Consider the following 20,590-nt stretch of genomic DNA (forward strand, 5'->3'; position numbering starts at 1 on the left):
AATGTATCCACCTGAATTCCCCCAAATGGAGAATGACCCATGATATGCTTGCTATTTAGGGAAAGCATGTTAGCATCAATAGAGAAGAGTCTGATGAATTAGGCAGCAACACAGACATTTAATGTTAGTAAACTGTGACATTACATCATTCTTTTACACAGTTCTGTCTAACAGACACTTCACATTTCACAATTTTGCCGATGGTAGCTAGAAAGGAAAATGCAGTGTTGTTTACTACGTCTCCCCTAGTGGTAAAAAAGCTAGTTCCCCCCAAAATAACATGATTTTCTTTAATTTAGTTGCACTGTTCTCTAATGTGCTTTACCTCAGAGAGATAGTTCGCCTACATTCTCTATCTAAATATGTGTTATTTTGAACAGAATTAAACAGGGAGACATACGAACACAATAAAAAGCAGAACCCTTTTACTGTCCTTCCCTTTTGTTTTATTGATCTCAGTGCAGGAGTGTCGACAGAATGACCGCGAGGAAGAGTGTGAGGCCCATGGCGGTTTCAGGGGCTCGGTTGAGGTAGTATTCTGCAACCTTTTTGTTGGGGTTGGGCCCGGTGAACCACATCTGCATGCAGCGGCCGCTGTCCTTGGTGAGCGTGGTGTACTTGTAGGAGTTGGTCCAGATCTTCTCACACATGCTCTTAGCGTCGGGGAAGACCTCGGTCCACTTGCGGCACTGAGCGTCCTTAGGGCAGTGATTTACGCCTGCAAAGGAGGGGCATGTGAACCATTTTCACATTGTGTTTTATGGGTCATTCTACTGTTGCGGTGGCAAATGGTGTCCCACAACTTTGAAGCCATGAAAAGTAGCTCAAAACAAGAATAAAGCACAGGAAGTTCACCTCTGTGTGGTTTTTGTTCAATCCCAACATTAACAAACATAAAACAATGATTATTCTTATTTTTTAATTTTTAATTTAGTGATTTTTAGTCATCTTGTGCGTGAAAAACATCATGTTATAGGAGTGACTTCACAGATGCTTAAGTATTGTTTTTTTAAGAAACCATAATTTTAATGTTTCTTTTTCAGTTTCAGTTGTAAAACGTATTAAATTATTGTCCGTCTGACGCTACAATTGTTTTAAAACATACACATGTGATTCTAAATTTAAGATATACTAAAAGATAACGGTTCTATCTGGAACCATGAACACTCAAAGAACTCTTTGCATGATTAAAGGGTTCTTTGCATTGTGAAAGCGTTCCTCAGATTGATGGAGAATGAGCTATTGATAGTTCTATATAGTAACTACATAGTTCTATATTGTACAATATATTGTAACAAGCCTGACATCATAACAACAGAGAAGAACCATTTTTGAACCCTTTTTGGTGCTATATAGAAACCTTTTTAAAAAGGTTCTATTATGCAGAGAACCCTTTATTCATGGAAAGGACTCTTTGAATGTTCATGGTTCTATATAGAACCATTTTCTTTACGAAAGAACCACCTTTTTTCAGTGTGTAGCATTAAGATGAAGTGAGAAAATGAGTCAGATACCCATTTAAACTGATCTAGTATCAGATTTTCTATGCTCAAGCCATGAGAACAATTCTCAGTCTATGACAGTCCTGCAGGGGGCGCTGCAAGAGTATGATATTGAACCATAGTGATACACTGCCTTGATGTAGCGAGCAGTGATGTGAATTCCAGCTTATCTCAGTGAGTTAGATGACTTCAGCTCACTAATAAATGCTGGTGTAAAAAAAATAGCTGACACTGTCAAAAGCTGATGGGTCACCTTCTAACACCCATGTGTCAAATACAAGGCCCGTGGACCAGATCCGGCCCGCCACACAATCCTGACCGCAAAAGCATTTTAATTTTCGGTCTCACTTTATTTGGATAGTCCACTATAGTCCTCTATAGATTATCTACAGATGTTCAAATTGTTTATAAACTATCTGTTGAAACTCTGTTGATTCTAAACAGTAGTGGGGTTAGGGTTAGGATTTGGACCGGAGAGGTCTGAGGTAACTTAGTGTGGCTAGTCTAACCATGCTAGCTGTTAGAAAATCATTAGAAAACGTGTTTCTCCGGCTCAACGTTCCAACAACAAGCAAACGTTTCCACATTATTCAGATAATTTACCTTCTGTAGGCCTTCTCACTAAGCTAACGCTAGCCTCTAGTGCTAATGAGGATCTTGAAGCAAATGTAGCTTAAGCTAACAGCTCCACACACAAAAACAGGTTTACCTGCTCAGATATGAGTCAATTTTCAAAACCTCGGTGAGCCAGAATGAACGTGTGGTGTGGTAAATGTGTAGCATGCTAAGCTACTGCAGGAGAACGTTACACGCTACTAGAACAGCCCTACATCACATTTGACGTTCTATTACATTGATGTGGAAATGTGGAATATACATTTGACACCGTTGTAATTTTAATACCAACATCATTTATGTATTTTATCTAACAACGTACTGCACCGTCCAAACATTTCAAACAAGCACAGGTTAGCTGTTAGCGAGTTTCCTGTCTCCATGTCGTAATCTTCGCAGTAGCATATTTTAGTATATTGGACCAATACTGTATTTTTTCTTTAATCACTGAGAAAGCCTGTGTTTTTAAAGGACAAATCTGCACTTTGATAACACATTTGATACAAATATCAGTCTACATAATTATAATAAGCCATCAAAGAGGAGATAACCATTTAATAAACACATTTTTAGGAGGTCTTTAACTAGGCTGTTATGTAGCACTAGCTAAGCTTTCCCATAACAAATGGAAGATTTTCATTGCAGCTAAGATTGGATGGAATAAATTGCAGAAGGAGAGAGAGGACACACCTGAGCTCCAGTCCCAGCCTATGTGCCAGTTGTCTTTGCAGGTAAAGTCATCTTTGCAGTCTTTGTACCAGCCCTCACAGTCCTCCAGACACAGCGGGACATCAAGTATACGCTCCTTACGCCAAGAGCTGTCTACCTGCAAACACATATACATACTGTATGTAACAGGATGCACATACACATTCAGACGTACTCAGACACTGCAGTTTGTTCATTACAGTAAACTCTAGAGATGAAATATAATGGAGTTTTTAACTGTCAACATACTGTCTTTTATAGACACTCTGTATTTGCCAGTTTTGTAGGAATGTACCCATTATTAGACCTAAAAGGGCCCAGACACTACATTTTCCTTTTTTCCTGTCAGGTCCAGTTATGATATTTCTGTGGTTTTATTTGTCATAATTCATTTTTGCACAACCTTATTACCACAGCTCTTTAACCCCCCAATAAAACATGCTGTTTTTGTTACTGTGTCTTAAATGAGTAGAAGCGTCTCTGTCGGATCAAAACATGCATAATTTGAAAATGACAACTTCTGTTTTACACTGTGTCAAAATGTCATGATAAATGGATCAATAAAATGATCTAAAATGACTTAGAATAAAATCTTATTACATTCATTTACATTCAAAGTTAAGATTTTTTTGGAGGTATTAAGTTTTGTTACACGTCAACAGTATGTAAACGATCTCTGTTTTGATTGACTGCCTTGTATTTTGCCTCAGTCTAAAAGCAGTCCAGGCTGGAACACTTCTTATAACTTCAATGTGAATGGGTGGAGCTAAACCGCTGTAGGCCGAATAGGTGTATTTATGCAAATGTGTCCAATGTCCTTGCCACTGTCACCTCTGGCTTGCTCATGGGGGCTTGGACCCAGATTTCTTTCTGTAATGCTGATTTCCTTGTAAAGCTGCTTTGTGACAACACCTGTTGTAAAAAGCCCTATATAAATAAACTTTGCTTGCTTGCTTGTTTTTGCAGCTTGTTTCCATATCTGGACTGTATAGTCTGAAATGCTACAACCTCATATTTTTAGGGGCTCAGAAGTGATTGTGGAATTGGCCAAGTGTGTGTTATCCGCTCACTATTTCATTATTTTACAGGTAAGGAGATAAAAGGCCCTGAGCTGATTTCATGTGTGGCATTTGCGTTTGGAATCTGTTGCTGTTTACTCTTAATATGAAGTCCAAAAAGCTGCCAGTAAGGCAAGACATCATTAGGCTGAAAAATCACACTGGATCAGAAACACAGAGAGGCCCTGAAATCCACAGAAAACACCTGTGGTGGACACTGGAAAAATTATTTTGCAGGTGAAGAAAAAGCCCTTCACAACACCCTCCAGGAGGTCAGCACATCTGGGCCAAAGGCAACAATCAAGAGAAAACTACAGCAGAGTAAATACAGACGGTTCACCACAAGAATTAAAACACTGATAAGCCTCAAAAACAGACAGAGCAGATTAGAGTTTACTAAAAGGAAAGCAGAACTTTTAAAAAAGCTATATACTAAAGCTAAATGCTATAATTATTCATCTATTGCACAAAAATAAACTGTATTTCACCCCCATATATATGAGGTGACTGACAATAAAGTTTAGTTTAACAGGAAATAATGCATTTAAATGCAGAAATACATTTGAGAGAATCACATTAAGAAACATGCAAACTGGAAGACACCAGTAGCTTTAGACCAAACTCACTGATCACGATAATGACATTTTAGCTGATGAGTAACTGCCATAGAAATCATTTAGATTATTTAATTCATCTGTGCTTAAGTAAATAATACTTAATAATCATACTTAGTAATACGAAACTACCTCTCAAAGAAACAGCTCAAGCTCATTACCCACTGCTGCCCTCTAAAGGTGCTATTAACAAACCTCAACTAAACAAACGTTACCCACTGCCGCCCTCTAAAGGTCTTATTAACAAACCTCAACTAAACAAATGTTAATCACTGCTGCCCTCTAAAGGTGCTATTAACAAACCTCAACTAAACAAACGTCACCCACTGCCGCCCTCTAAAGGTCTTATTAACAAACCTCAACTAAACAAACGTTAATCACTGCTGCCCTCTAAAGGTGCTATTAACAATCATCAACTAAACAAACATTACTCACCACCGTTCTCTCTCCAAAGGTGTTATTAACAACCTCAAATAAACAAATGTTACTGCTGCCCTTTAGTTATTTCCATAAGACCCATGATGTGTTTCTATAAATGTGCTTTGTTTTATATCCCTCAACCCAAAAGATGAAAATGCACCCAAACATATGATTGTGAAAGGTAACAACTGTAGAAAATAACTGCAATCATCTCAAATAATTGCAGTCAAGTGGTTATGTAACAATTATGACGAGATGGATTTCAGTCCTCAACCTTAGACTAGGTTTACATTACACAGTGAACATCAGGGCTGTCAAAATACAACTTAAAATTCAAATCCCTGTTCAGTTCAGTGAGAAAATGTAGGAAATGCTCATTCAAATGGATGGATCCAAACATAGTAGCTGAGGCTTTGACTAAACTGCACTGCCAATGGTGAGGTTTAGGCTTAATAAAGGTCTGGGAAACTGGGCCCTAAGCATTCAGAAAGTGCTGTGGGGTTCTTGTTTCAGCACCAGCTTGTGTAAATAAGGACACTTAACACTGACGTCTATCTCCACAACAATTAAACTAGTTTTTTTTTGTTATCTGTGCATCATACCTGCTGTATCCAGGGTCCCAGATGTGGAGAGCACTCATAGAAACACGTGTCCTGGATAAAATGAGTCTTGCACTTTTCACTCATGGACCCACAGTGGTTCCAGTTGAAGTTGTAAAGGTAAGAGTTGTCCTCGTGTGCTTCCGCTGAAGTGTTGGCAGTGCAGCATGCGTTCTCATGCCAAGGAGCACACTGTAGGGGAAGAGGGGGGGCGTGAAAGAGATACTCATAGAGGCCTCGTTCCCCCAACCGAGCGAGGCTGTTTTACTGGATACTCTATCTTTCATAACATTATCTTTGGAACATGCTTAATTTTTCAAACAAACACTGATATATATATATATATATTTCAAGCAAGAGCAGTCTTAATATTGTCCTAAAGCACCTTATACAATATTAAATAAACATACTTTATCATTTGAGTAGTTATCATACAGTTTACACAGTTTCAGGTAAGTCTAAGTTGCTATCACTGCTACATATTAATGAAAAAGCAGGTCAAAGTTCAGCAGTGAGTAAATGATTTGTGACTTAATACTGATAAAAATAAGGCCTTACTACATCGTCTCAATATGTCTCCTTAGACGTAATGTTCCATAGTGTTTCATATACACCTTGTAGATGTAAAGTCAGAGACGATAGCTCATCTGCTGCTGCACAGTTTGTGTTGGTATTTTGGTTGATATTTTTGGTTGGTGGACTATTCTCAGTCCAGCAGTGACACTGAGGTGTTTAAAAACTCCAGCAGCACTGCTGTGTCTGATCCACTCTGCAAAGCAGAAATCTGATTACTGCCTGACTCATGTAGACTGAGTTTTCCCATTATCTGATTACTCCAGCATATGTAAACACATTGATCAGATTACTGACAATGTCTGATTTTCTACAGTTGTCGGATTATTAAGTGCATGTAAACGCACTCAATGTCCTCGAAGCAAACCCTGTATCTCCATTTCTGTCATTATTTTAGAAGAAAATTTGAAAAATCAGCTTCCCTTCACAAACAAGTTTTCGTTAAATGGAGCAACAAAAGTGCTCTAAAAATCTTGTGCCATTAATTTCCATTCAAAGTTAAGAACGTTTTATCTGTCTCCTGTAAAGTTACCATTTTAGAGAGGTTTCTGTCGCGACAGCAGCGATATATTCTATATTGTTTACTTAAAGGAGAATTCCACCAATTGCATAAAACCTTCCACATAATTACTCTGTCAGGGTGCAAACAATGTCATTCAGAGTGGTTTAATTTGAAACACTGTTCGGGAGAAACTAGAGTCAGAATGTGGCAGTGATGGGAACCAGTCACATCACAGTGGTGGTGATAGGAACCAGATGTTCAATGCCTTTAAAATCTTCCTCAAATCAAGTTATCACACAAAATGGTGATGAATATGTTGCTTGATGACTTTATACATTGTTTTATGATAGTTTTGATTAGATTTTGGCCTAAAACATACATTTTTGAAATCCATTCATTCAAATATTTTTTTCAGATTCACAAAAAGAGCAGCTGCTGTGTTCAAATCATATAGAAAAATAAAAATCAAAATAAGCTGAGAATTTTTTTTGTGGACAGCGACGATATCCAGTTCCATTTTGAGCTTTGTGTTTGTGCCTTTTTACCACAGTAGTATTTGTAACAAGCTGGCACGACTTACGCAACTGCTGAGCTTGCAGATTTGGAAAACAATGATTACCTTCTTAGACTCTGACCGTACGAACGTGAGATCAACATACGCAGTGTGTGGGGGTTGGGAGGGTGGGGTTGTATTTAGCTGTTTCCTGTGGGTTCCCTCTCATGTGTACCTGCTTGTAGAGTTCCCCTTCTGGGCCTGGTTCTTTTTTATGGTGTTTGGCATCCATGCACATGTTCAGTTTATCCAGACAGAGACAACATGGCACAGCTATCAGCAAGGCCAAGGCCAGCAATGCTCTAGAGACAGGAAAAAGAAAAAAACAAGCAGGGGGGATGGAGAGAGTAAGACAGAGAGAGAAAGATCAAATGAAGGCAACACACGTTCATTTTTTATGCTTTTAACTAAAGGTGCCAACTATGTACTGTAGAGTTTCAGCTCCAACTCAGATCTTAGTCTTGCGTCTAACGTCCCAGTCAAGAAGTCATCGACTACTATTATTTTTGTGTGACGTAGGAGGATTATATTAGATCCTAGCCATCCAGCAAAAGTCCCTCTACGTTCAAAGAGATGTTTTCAGTCTATAAAGGCTTCAACAGGTATACTCAATAGGACCTTGAGTCCAAGTACAGTGTGCATTCCAAACAATGCAGCTGCAAGTTAATATGAGTTATTTCCTTGAAACATTGACTTAATATCTCAAAATAATGACGGATGTTCTCGAAATATTATCTTCCTTAGAGATTACTGTATCGAAAAAACAGGTTTTTACATTTCAAGTCATTATTTTGAAAAAACTTTTTATGAAATAAGTCATCATTAGTGTCATTATTTTGACAAAAGTCAATATTTTGAGAAAGCTAGTTGTTATTTTGAGTCAAGTCAAAAAATTTGACATTTCTGCTGCCAGAAACAGAAAAGGGAAAAAAATTCAGCAGTAGGCAGTGTTCTCCTCTACCTGGTGAAACATAAAATATTAATATAATTAATATTAAATATTCAACAAAATAAGTAATTATTTTTGAAATACTAATTCAATATTTAGAGAAAATGTCATTATATTAAAATATTTTCTAAAAAGTTATTTTTGAATATACTGAGTCATTTTTTTAAAGACAAGTCATTATTTCAAAATACTATGTCAATATTTCAAGGAAATTGGTCATTATTACAAGATATGGTAAATATTTCAAGAAAATGTCCATATTTCAAAATACTTAATATTTTAAATAGTCATATTTCAAGATATCAAATTAATATTAAAAAAGTAATTATTTTGAGGTCATTCTAAATTATTTGAGAAAAGAAGCAATTATTTTTGAGATACCAATTCAACATTTAGAGAACATTTTTGAATTTTTTTAAAAAAGTCAATTTTTCATGAAAAATCTTTATTTCGAGATATTAAGTCAAAATTTGAGAAATCGCCCATATAAGTAATTATTTTCAAGACACTAATTCAATATTTTGAGAAAATGTCATTATCTTGAATTTTCTTTAAATATTATTTGGAAACACTGAGTCAGCATTTCAAGAAAAGTCATTATTTCAAGAAATTAAGTCAATACTTTGAGGAAATGGCCTTATTTCAAGATACTAAGTCAAGATTTTGAGAATATTAGCCATTATTTCAAGATATTAAGTCAATATTTTAAGATGTCCTTATTTCAAGATAGTAAGTCAATGTTTTTAAACAGTCTTTTTTTAAAGATTTCAAATTCATATTTCCAAAAAGTAATTTTTTGAGGTCATTCTAAACTATTCAAGAAAATAAGTACTGACTTTTCAAGATACTAATTCAATATTGAGAGAAAATATCATCTCAGAATATTCCAAAAAAAGTTTCTTGGAAATACGGAGTCAGTTTTTCAATAAAGGTCATAATTTCGAGTCATTGTTTAATCTGGCTTGGCGGTGAGCTGAAGCCTGCATGGTGCTCAGCGTTGCTCTTAAACACAGTGAACTGCAATGCAGTCCTGCTATGTTGCATCATTTTCTCCTGAAAGCAGGTTTTCTGCCCTCTTACCTCGCGGGTAAAGCCGTCTGGTCCTCCATGCTCGGTCTTCTAGTTAATTTACCGCTTTAATGAAGGTGAAATGTTTCTGTGAAATTCCTCCGATTAAAGCGCTAATGGACCCTGCTGGACGGCGCCCGGGCGCAGTGTTCGTGTTTTCCCGCTCGGCCGCTGCTGAAAGTGCTGTGGAAGTGAGACGTTAGGAGGAGTCGAGGGGAGAGAATGAGGAGCCCTCTCAGCCCCGCGAGGCTTTTCATTACCAGCCACGCGCCAAACCCTTTATTAGCCTTTATTATCCCCGCATAACGTTTTACGACGGGTTGTGTTGGGAGTGTCGGTGATCGAGCCATTACAGTTTACTCCACTTTCAAAGGCGGCGGCTGAGGAGCGGGAGGCTGTGACGGCGGCGTGATTCGCCATAAAACGGCTTTAGGAACGAACGGGGCGAGGTCACGGCACCATTTAAAGTGGAACAGGGACACTCGGACAACAGGCTGCCAGAGCTTCAGCCTCGTGTTTTAGTGGTGGACTCTTCTGGCTTGTGGTTGAGGGTTTATGAACCTTAACAGGCTGGGCGGGGTGAGAGAGACGTGCGCTTTAAAGGGACGCTTTAAACTCCACCGAATTTTCAAAATTTGTACATAACTTATTCATTAAGATTGATATAAAATAATACATTCATTTCCTGAACACAGAATAGCATAAAACATTTCAGCACCACTGTTATATTTTAAGAGCGTTTCAACTCGAGTTATAGGAGTTTAAAACAGCGCCATATTTACGTTTATGACATCAGTGAGTGCGAACAGCCAATGAGCTGCTCCGCTCGCCAGCCAATCAGCACTCAGTAGCAGTAATTCCAACCAATCAGCACTCAGTAGCAGTAATGTAAAGTAAAGGAAACATACTTGTGAGGATTCTTTGTGTTTTTTTTTAGTGAAATACATCCGTCTACTTTCTAAAAGGAAAGTTGTGGGCAAGCGATTAGAAACTATTTTAACTTGTAGCTTTTAGCCGTTGAGCTCCATTCACCCCATTCCTTGAGGACTCGCTCGTGGGCGCCCTCTGCTGTTTTGCAGTCATGTTTTTGATATAACGGAAAAAATAGGAAGAGGCCAGACTCCTCATAAACCGACTTTGGTCGTACCAAAAATAGTACTCGGTTCCAGGAACCAGATTTGCCTAATGGTAAAACAAAAAAGCAAGTAGAGTCGAGTGGAGCCGGTACCATGCAGTGGAAAAGCTGTTCACCGAAAGCTGTTTCATGAAATGGTTACGAAAACGGTGTGTGATGCCTGAGATGTTGTTTTACTGTAAAGATTTGGCCCAAAACTTGATTTTTAAACCTATTCTCAGAGGCAAGAAACATGCAGGGTTTTGTAAGGCAGGTAAAACTGTATTTTTTTGGATTTACCACTTTTTGCCATCATCAATAAAAACTCAGAGCAGGTGTGTAGGTTCACTGGTCCATTTAGATAGTAAATAAAATGGTTATATTTCTTTTAAACTCATGGTGACCTCTAGTTCTTATCAGCACCACTGTAATCAGAGTCTGTGTGTTTCTCTACAAACGAACCATTTCACATCAAACCACTCTGACTGTTTACATCTTAAGGGCTGAATTATTCTGAAATTTCAAAAAATTGGTGGAGTTCACCTTTAAGGCCACGCATTGCTTCTTTTTCCATTCAACTTTTTCTTTTTTCTGCACTGCCTTTGCTCTGCTGACAGTTTGGCTGGTCTTATGGCCTCCTTGGTTTTTAATATGTTACTATGCACAAACCTCAAATTCATAAACAGTAAATGATTACATTTTACTCTATTTCACACACACTAGCTAAGTTGCTTATCCTCTGGGTCACAGGAGTCTATCCCAGCAGTCATTGGGCAGAAGGCAGGAAACACCCTGGACAGGCCACCAGTCCATCACAGGGCAGACACACTCACACTGGGGGCAATTTAGTATCTCTCATTCACCTGACTGCATGTCTTTGGACTGTGGGAGGAAACCCACACACATGCAGACTCCATACAGAAAGGATCCTGGTCATCTGACTGAATTGAACCCAGGCCCACTCCACCACCATGACGTGCTGTATTTTACACGTGTTCATTCTGACAGCTTCCCAAACACATCCACTGCGCCCATATAATGCTGCACTACAATAAATAATATTACAGATGCCCTTATGAGTGTGAGTAGGTGGTGGTAGTATAACGTAAAATGAATACGGAGTCATTGTAGTCACCACTGACAAGTTGGTCATACAAGCAGCTCACCAATCAGAAACAAATAACAGTGCAGAAGCACGAACTGCCAGCCAGTCAGAGCTCAGGAGGCAAGACCTGTGGGAATATGAATGGGGGCAAAAGGACACACGTTTTTGTTTTTTTTTTCTCAAATTATCGGCTTTTGTCCAAATAATGACTGTAATAACGACGTATCTCATAATAAAGACTCCCCAAAATAATGACTTACTGGAAATGTAATAGTGTGTTATTTTGATATAGTCATCTTAAAAAAAACGAGTCGTTATTATTAGCCATTATTTCAGTTTCTTTTTCAAATTAGTCATTATTGTGAGATTTTAAGTCAATATTTAAAAAAAAACATTACTTTGAAATATTAAGTTAATATTTCGAGGAAATTAGTCATTACTTCGAGATATTAAGTCAATATTTCACGAAAGCGTTCTTCAAGTGCTCTGTAGTAGAAAATGGTTCTATGTACCACCATGAACATCCTATTCAAGAAGCAGAACCACCTACAGCATATTCTCTATCAATCTGAAGAACGCGTTCATGATGCAGAGAACCTTTTAATCACGCAAAGGGTTCTTTGGGTGTTCATGGTTCTATTTTCTTTACTAAAGAACCCTTTAAGAATTTTTAAGAGTGTTCTTTTCAAGTTAGAGCCTTTATTTAGCTATTCTATATTTTAAAGAATATACGAAACATACAACCAACGTCAGACCAATACATTATCAGATACCATATAAAAATATGTGAACAGTACAAGAGGATGCATACATACACATATACGCGTTAATTTCTTTCTCCTTTTTTGCACTGATGACGCGACAAAACCGTTAAAACGGTACACTACGGTGCTTTTGTGTGAAGCTGATCTCGGTCCAGCCCGATCTACCCCAGTCTCCATAGCAACGACTACAAGAGGCCCTGAACAGCTGATCACAGGTCAGCGAAACCTCTCCGCCGGGAAACACGGCGGAACCAGTTGCGCAGAGTTCACTTTTCCGGTGGGAAGAATTTAGTCAGAGCGCAGCGTTCGCTTCAGCTGGAGAATTTGAATTTTGAGTTTTGGTGTTTTGCCCTCTGAGGAGAAACCCGGCCCACAGGTAACGGTAAAAACGAGACAGTGTAAAAATGTGATTAGCAGACCCGTAAAAACGGTGCGGTGCGGTGCGGTGTGGAAGACGCGCACAGAACCGCTTAAACGAGCTCCGCTCGGTGTTTGGCCGCTGTTGACGGTTAGCTGTGGCGTTAGCCTGGTGTCGGTTAACGTTAATCTAATAACTCTGTATGGCTCTAATGTCGTTTTCTGAGGGGTTTGGTGAGGACAGGACACAAATTTAGGTCGCTGACTTACCGTAAAATCAGCATTAAAAAGTTAATGTCAACTTCTTATTCACCAACTTCTTGGTCGAATTTTCCCGTTCCACCTTAAATAGTGCAACAGCTGTTATAACTTTCCAGGCGTCAGACTGTAACTGCTGCACTGTTTAAGGTGGAACGGGAAAATTCAACGAATAAGTTGGCGAATAGGAAGCCAACTTAAGCCTCGTTAAAGAAAAGCATTTATATTAGTGTTTTATGCTTCAGAAATTATAAATATCTATACTTTCGCTGTTTCTAAAGTCATTACCACTGACTGTGGAGCTGTGGAGGAGCGGAGGAGGTCAAGCAGTGAGGTTATTTTTAATGTCCTCTTTATTATAGGATATGAGGCTAATGATGAACAGATGAACCAAACCCATATTTTCCAGTAACGATAACTAAGCTAAAGCATCTCTTATAGACCATGTAGGAAGCTCTTTAAAGGAAAAGTACATAAAATAATACATGGATAATTGAAGTTATGTATGAAGTATCAGTATCAACACATCCTTCACATTTGTATTATTGGGTTAGATTTCTCCACTTAAAACTTGCCCAGATGTCCAGGAAATGTGTAGCATGTAAATAAAATTGCAGCTCTTGTGAATTGAAAATTACACTCTTTGCAATTGCAATTTCACTATGAAAACAGTTCATCTTTAAACCGAACGTAACCCCTATCTGGGAAACCACCCTAATATACTTAGCTAGGAACCTCAAGCTGTTTCTCTATATATAGAGAAATAAGTCCGGCCTTCTGATTATTTCCCAGTATTTCTTTTAGGTTGTTTGTATTTAATAATCAGAAGCTTGATGACTTTCCCTATACCAGCTGCATAGCTGTTTGACTGTATACTCATTTAGAAAGATTTAAACGTGTCTGCTGTAGACATGAAATTTTAATCATGGCTGTTTTTTTTCTCTGTGTTTTCAGTCATGTCCACGCTCTTCCCCTCGCTGTTTCCACGAATGACTGAGTCTCTGTGGTTCAATCTGGACCGGCCATGTGTGGATGAAACAGAGCTTCACCAGCAAGAGCAGCAACACCAGACATGGGCAAGCCAAATGTTCTTTAACCAGTTTAGTCAGAGTTACGACTTGTTTCGCTTCACTTGTGCCATGTTGATTTTATGTCCTTTTCCAGTTACAGAGCATTGCTGAGAAGGACACCAACCTGTTGCCCATTGGAAGACCCATCTTTGAGGTAAACTGACCAGGATTATGATGGTGGTGATAATCGGATGTGCACAGGATGTCAGTTTATGTTGCGTTTATGTGCATGTGTGTCTGCTGAAAAGTTCTTTGTAGAAACAAGGTGGCCGTATTACAAGTTTGTATCTTGAGTATCAAGTTTATGATGCATATATATTATATCTTATAACATCTTATTTCAACCTAGGAAGCCTTAAACTCCTCAGTAGAGGCTGATAATTAGTCCTTTTAAATGCAACTGGTACGTTTTACTACGTTCTCTTTCTACTTCTTGTGTAGACATTTGATGAGGAGGAAGAGGAAGATGATGAAGATGAGGAGGACAGTGAAGAAGACTCTGAAGAAGATGAAGACATGCAAGACATGGATGACATGAACATTTACAACGAGTTTCCTGATGATGGAGAGATAAATGAGGTGAGAATACAGCCTGTTCCAGGAACAGGAGTAATTTAGGTAACCATGTGGAAGACAATTTTTTCCTTTACTTTACCGTTTCATCCTGGGACTTTCCGACAGTCTCTGAAACAGGCACAGAAGAAAACACAGTGAGTTGAGTCTAAATCTTTGTCAAATAAAAAATTATGATAAAGTGCAGTTCCGTAAAAGTTGTGGGTGTAGTATGTTGTTATCTTGAATTTGGCTACAAAACTGTATTTAATCTAGTAAGCAATAACAGGATTATGAATGTCACGTGTACTTTACCATCTGAGAGTTCGTCACCACTTAGCTCAGTACTTTGCCTTCGTCTCTGAAGCCATTTTGCCTGAGGCTGTTTGAAATGACCTGTTTTAAGCTGAAATATGATTTTACTTGACTTTTTTTGAGACAACCGTTGCCCGAAGGTTTTTTCCTTTAGCAGAGCAGCCTTTCTACTCCACAGTTTAAATTTGTGCTCAAACAGTTCATATGTAGTTAAGGTGCACTTTCTCAGATTTTGGACATTTTGATTGTACCATGTAGAAATTACAGCATGTTTTATACATAGCCCCCCTCCTCCCTTCACAGGTGTTTGTGATTACTCAGGTGTGTTTAATTACTTCATTAGTGCTGGTATAAGAGAGCTTTCAGCATCTAAGCCTTTGGTCACCTTTGTAGTCTGCTTTTGTTGTTTGTCAACATGAGGACCAGAGTTGTGCCAATGAAAGTCAAGGACACCATTATAAGGCTGAGATTGAAAGCACTAGTTGGCCACAGAAACAGGATGCCAGGTCACGGTTTGCTTAAAAGTACCTAAAACAGCCTGGGGAGTTCTGGAAAAAGGTGTTGCCTTTATGAGACCAAGATTAACTTGAAGAGACTAAGGAGTGCTGGCGAAAAGGAACTTCCTAAAATCGAAAGCATACTTCCTGATCTGCAAAACATGGTGGTGGGAGTGTTATGGCCTGGGCCTGTATGGCTGCCACAGGTACTGGCTCACTCGTCTTCCTTGATGATGTAACTGCCGATGGCAGCAGCAAAAGTAGTTCTGTTGTGTACATCTTATCAGCCCAATGCCTCCAAGCTAATTGGGTGGCGGTGCATTCTACGGCAAGACTGTGATCCCAACCATACTGCAAAAGCAACAAAAGGAGTTTTTCAGAGTTAAAACTGGAATAATTCTTGACTGGTCAAGTCAGTTTCCTGATCTAAAACTAATGGGGAATAGCCCCTGAAGCAAGCAGGAGCTGAAGATTGCTGCAGTACAACCCTGGCAGAGCATCACTAGAGAAGATACTCAGCACATGGTGATGTCTGTGAGTCGCAGACTTCAAGCAGTCATTGCATGTAAAAGATATGCAACAAAGTACTAAACATGACTAATTTACAGTACATATCACTGCTATCTCCCAAACAGCATGGTGCCTTTAAGTGAGGGGTTATGTATAAAAAGTGCTGGTAAGACTAAAGTATATAAAAATACCCTTTACTAAAATATGAGGTTGTGCACTTCAACCACATGTGAATTGGTTCAGTACAAAGGCACCTAAAAATACTGCTTATACCAAACTAAAATATTTAAAGAGTAGATTTTTGAGCAGCTGAACATTGCACAGTGTGCTTTTTGGTGTGACCGTAGTGCATAAATCAAGTAGTCACTCTTTATAATTTTTTATGATGTGTGAATTAGTTATAAACATTATTGTCATCCTATTGTAAAATTACATTACCCCACATTACATTACCTGCCCATGTAAGACTAATCTCATCTGAACAGCACTAATGACTTTTAAGACCTTTTCCTTGGATGTGTTTTTGAGGTTTGTGTGTTGCTCCGTCTTTCAGCTATGTAGCATCATGTGATGGGGGAGAGCTGTCTGGTGGGTGGGAACTGTTCATAATAAGAAATTGATAAAGCTGTAGGGCTGTGGATGAAATCAAAGCAAGTTTATATTCATAGTCATTCATCATATTCACGTCACACAGTCACGCTGCCACCATGGACTTCTACGTTCATTTGGCAGCGCAGTGGCAGTTTATGAGATAACAAAGCCGTAGCTGATCCAGCAAAGGCTGTAAAACACTGCAGTGTAATACCAACGGAGCTGCACTCATTTGTGTAGTAGGTAAAGTATTGGGTCATTGCCAGTGAGACAGGTTCAACAGTCCAGCAGCTCCAGTGGCTGATTATAGCTCTGTTGGGCTGCTTATTAGCTGCTCTTTGAAATACACCACAAGTGACAAGTGAAAGTTTAAGGTGTTTCCTGATTATAGGTGCATTTATTGAGGTGAACTGGATGTCAGATTTTTTTTTCTATGACATGATGTTGTTATTATTCGCCAGCTACATACAAGGCGCCTGAATGTAACTGCTGCACCATTTAAGGTGGAAGGGAAAATTCAAACTTGAGCTTAATTGTGTTGCTTATGAGTTTTGACAGTTTTGGTAGCTGTGTTTATTAGTTTTTGTAAAATCTCATGCATTGGGATGTTTCGAACTTGGTGTGCAGGCTATACAGATCCAGTCCACCAATCGAGCTAATCTTCTAATCATAGAGTTTTGTGGAGACTCTGGAGATCTTTTTTGTGGTCATTCTGGCCTGTTTTGCTTGGTCTTTATCTGCCTGCAGGGTTGTAGCTTTTAACATTGTACCAGTGTATCTGTGTTTTCAAGTTTATTCTTCTGCATGCTGGCTCCTTAGTGAACCATTTCACATCAGATCACTCTAAATGACTGTCAGAACGCATTATGTTGTGATTTTTTTTTGCCATTTAAAGCTTATTTTGTTATAGCTATTTGAGTAGACAGAAGCTTAATCATTTACTTTAAATAATCCATTTTTTTTTTCAACATTATTTTTCAACAGCCTGGGCATGAAAATCACATAAACGTAGGGTGAAAATCAAAAAAAGATTTAATACAGTTTCCAGTCTTCATCACCGATGTCCAGTGAGAGCACAGAGAACAGTGGCTGCATGTTCCAAAAAATGAGTGTATATTATATATATCGTATATACTGTCAATGGTTCCAGGTCTTGCATGATTTTAGCCTCTTGCTCTCATGCTGATCTTATTATAAGGGGAACTGCTTTACTATTGCTTGCTTTTAATGGCTTGTTGCTCATTGGTTCATCCATAGTCCTCTTATGAACACGGTCCAGTGTAGGTTGTTGAAGGCGTTCTCTGGTGCTAAAGTTACTGGTATAACTGATATTGCTGACATCAGTGCTTTGTTTTGCTTACTTCAGACTCGGTGTCCTTCAGTGATGAGTAAAATAACCGTGGCAGTAGCTTTTATCAAGGACTTATCAAGAGAGTCATTGTTTCAGTTGTAACTTGCAAAAGGACTACACTCACAGAGTCATAGCAATAGCATGTGAGCAGCTGGGCTTCAAGCTGGCTCTACAGATGGTTTGAAGGGTCAGACTATGAAAATGCATAAATGGAGTTTAAAAAATTAGCAGTTTATTTATTTATTGTGTTAATAAAATAAAATTTTATATATGTACATCATGTTTGAACTATGGAGAAATAAAAAACAAATCCACTGTAATGATTTCATGTGATGCTTGATTAGAAGTGGCTGAATGAATGCTGTTTCTCACTCAGGTTGACATGGAGGGCACAGACCAAGACCAGGACCAGTGGATGATCTAAACCTGAGCGGTCAGTCTTCTACCTCCTGATCTCTCATCAGAAAGCAGAGTGGCTCTGTGGGAAGAATAGGTGTTCATCTGCTCAGCCTGGAGTCCAAGTGTGTTCTGTGTTGGAGATTTTTTGTTTGTTTATTGTTTTTGATCTTTAACGTCTCCGTACACTGTATAATGCAGTTTTTGGACAGCCTTTGGAGGGTGGGTGACTAAGCCTCATGTTTCTGCAGAACAGCTCCAGGTGCCAACCAACCGTGACTTGCCTTTTTATGAGAATCAGCAGAGAATACTTTGCATTGTTCAGGGAAACAAGATCACGAGGTCTCATGTGTAGTCTGTTGCGTTGTAGCTATCAGGTTGTAACCCACTCAAGGACAGGCGGCTCAAAAAAACAAACACGCACACAGTCGTGTCTTTCAAAGCCATTGTTTCTCCAAATTACTGCTTTATTTTGTGTCACATGTCAGGCAATAGAGACCACTAAACCTTGAGTGTGAGAAAGAGTGTGATTTCTTGAGGTCATTATACTCGGTCTGCATTTTAATGGAAAACTAGATGACCAGACTAACTGAATGATGTCAGGAAACTGACATGCAGAGTTTGGATTCATGTTGTTTGTACAGCAGTGTATTTTTACTTGTATAAAGAGTCAAAGCTGTGTTTGTAAATAAACAAAACTTGTGTGAAGTAGACCTGTCTCAGTTATTACATAATGGCTGCATTCCTGTGGTTTGAGCTGATTACAGTTATTTTGCACATTTGATAATTTCTGTTATCTTTAACTCATCTAAACCATCAGGACACTAAAGCTGAATGGAAAACTTGACTTTGTGGCTTATTTAGTCTCTGCAGTAACCCATTGTTTTTACAGAAAAAGTAATTAAAACATGTTAGAAATAGTCTACCCAGGGGCGGCCAGGTCAAACCCAGTATTTTAGCAGGGTGGTGAACTACTTTGGGGTAACAACAAAATAAAACAAAAGTTAATAACGTTCTTCTGTGCTTATATTAGGCCTACATTACTGAATTAACTTCTTTAAAATGTGCATAAAAAAACAGCTGAAACAGATTCTGTTCCTGTTTTTGATAAGGTTTAGTATTAAAATATTGTTTGTTTTGTTCCTTGTGTCAATTCTACTGTTGAATACTGTGTCATTGGTTAAAACCACGTGGTCAAAAGCACAGTGTATAACAAAACAAAAGCACTGTATTGATAGAGAAATATATATACTTTAACTGTTTACTAATGTAGAAGTCCAGTGTCAGCTGCTTCACAGGGCAAAATGAACCAAGGTAACGTTAACATTTTGACCTGCGTTTACTAAACTGTGCAGCAGTAGCCTGTCAGGGCAATGATTTGCCAACTCAGAACTTTTTGGTAGCTGTCCTGACGACAGATTTCCACACTAAAGTGTAAACATTCACTCTAGGTAGGAGAATATTTCCCTGATGATTGCTTTAATGGTGATTGCTGACTGTCTTGCTTGCACAACTGAGGCAGCCACAAATGTCCATATGTTGTGCCAGGGTGGCACTGGCCAGTCCTTGGCTACACCCCTGAGTCTACCATCAGTTTGATGCTGATTTTCCTCACAAACAAATTTCATTTGATTGAAAATGATGCTGAAAATGTGTTTTTTTAAATTAACTTCTTGGATGGCTTATTATGATTAGTCTGATATTTGTATCAAATATGTTAGCACCCTGCAAAAATTTGTGATGCATTCTGGGTCTTCAATAGTGAACTATATAGGGAGTGAAATTTACCACTGAGATTTTGAACAGCACTTAAAGGTTACCAGTGGCAGAGGTGTAAAATTCAGGTCCAGAAAGTAAAAATCCTTCCCAGGATTTTGTTCCAACGGCCTGGCTTCTCTAGTTCGATCAAACCACCACCTGTTCAGGCAGTTGGAACAAAATCCTGGGAAGGATTTTTACTTTCTGGACCTGAATTTTACACCTCTGATCAGTGGTTAAATGGTTAAAGCGTTCAAACTTTCTTCAGCACTGAAATGGATTTTATTATTATGCTTTCTGGCCATAATTTCTGGTCAGAGGTCACAGGAAAGTTATCCGAGATCCTGGGTTTTGACATACTCATCTGTCCCACTGTGGCACTACTTAATGTAATGTACTACTTAATGTATAAATGACAATGTAGCACTGCTTAATGATCTCCCCAATAGCAATACCCAAACATCTCAAACTCTTCATATTTATGTCACTCACCATTGCAAAAAAATACGAATAGGAGAGATAGAACACAAATATTTATAAAGCATTGGCTCAACCTTCTGATAAATCACTACGATACATATGTAAGTATTGCACTGTTATAAACGATCTGTGCCATTTTGTACTTTGAATTGAAGAACTGGATGTCAATAACAATTACATGAAGGAAAAGAGTTATTGAGAGGGGATGTGGCCACTGGATATTAGACTGGGTTTAAAAATAAATAAATAAATAAATACAGAAAAATACATCCTGCATCCACAAGGGGGTGCAACTTAACTAAAACTAGTCT

At 38.5% G+C, this 20,590-nt stretch overlaps 2 protein-coding genes across 2 annotated transcripts; one reads left to right on the forward strand and one right to left on the reverse strand.

Annotated features, from left to right (window-relative positions):
* Window positions 1-98: 98 nt before the first annotated feature.
* Window positions 99-9,671, reverse strand: folr (folate receptor). Its single transcript, XM_036562797.1, has 5 exons — window positions 9,174-9,671; window positions 7,320-7,446; window positions 5,520-5,708; window positions 2,808-2,943; window positions 99-718 (listed from the first exon to the last, which is right to left on the reverse strand). The coding sequence occupies exons 1-5, from the start codon at window positions 9,200-9,202 to the stop codon at window positions 456-458; spliced, it is 744 nt and encodes a 247-aa protein (XP_036418690.1). The 5' UTR covers window positions 9,203-9,671; the 3' UTR covers window positions 99-455.
* A 2,727-nt stretch (window positions 9,672-12,398) lies between these two features.
* On the forward strand, window positions 12,399-18,754 carry anapc15 (anaphase promoting complex subunit 15). The gene is made up of 5 exons (XM_036562798.1): window positions 12,399-12,520; window positions 13,714-13,835; window positions 13,924-13,983; window positions 14,271-14,408; window positions 18,022-18,754. Exons 2-5 carry the CDS (start codon window positions 13,716-13,718, stop codon window positions 18,067-18,069), a joined length of 366 nt encoding a protein of 121 aa, XP_036418691.1. The 5' UTR covers window positions 12,399-12,520; window positions 13,714-13,715; the 3' UTR covers window positions 18,070-18,754.
* The last annotated feature ends 1,836 nt before the right edge of the window (window positions 18,755-20,590 follow it).

Source organism: Colossoma macropomum, unplaced genomic scaffold (genome assembly GCF_904425465.1).
Source record: "Colossoma macropomum unplaced genomic scaffold, Colossoma_macropomum, whole genome shotgun sequence".
Lineage (NCBI taxonomy): Eukaryota > Metazoa > Chordata > Actinopteri > Characiformes > Serrasalmidae > Colossoma > Colossoma macropomum.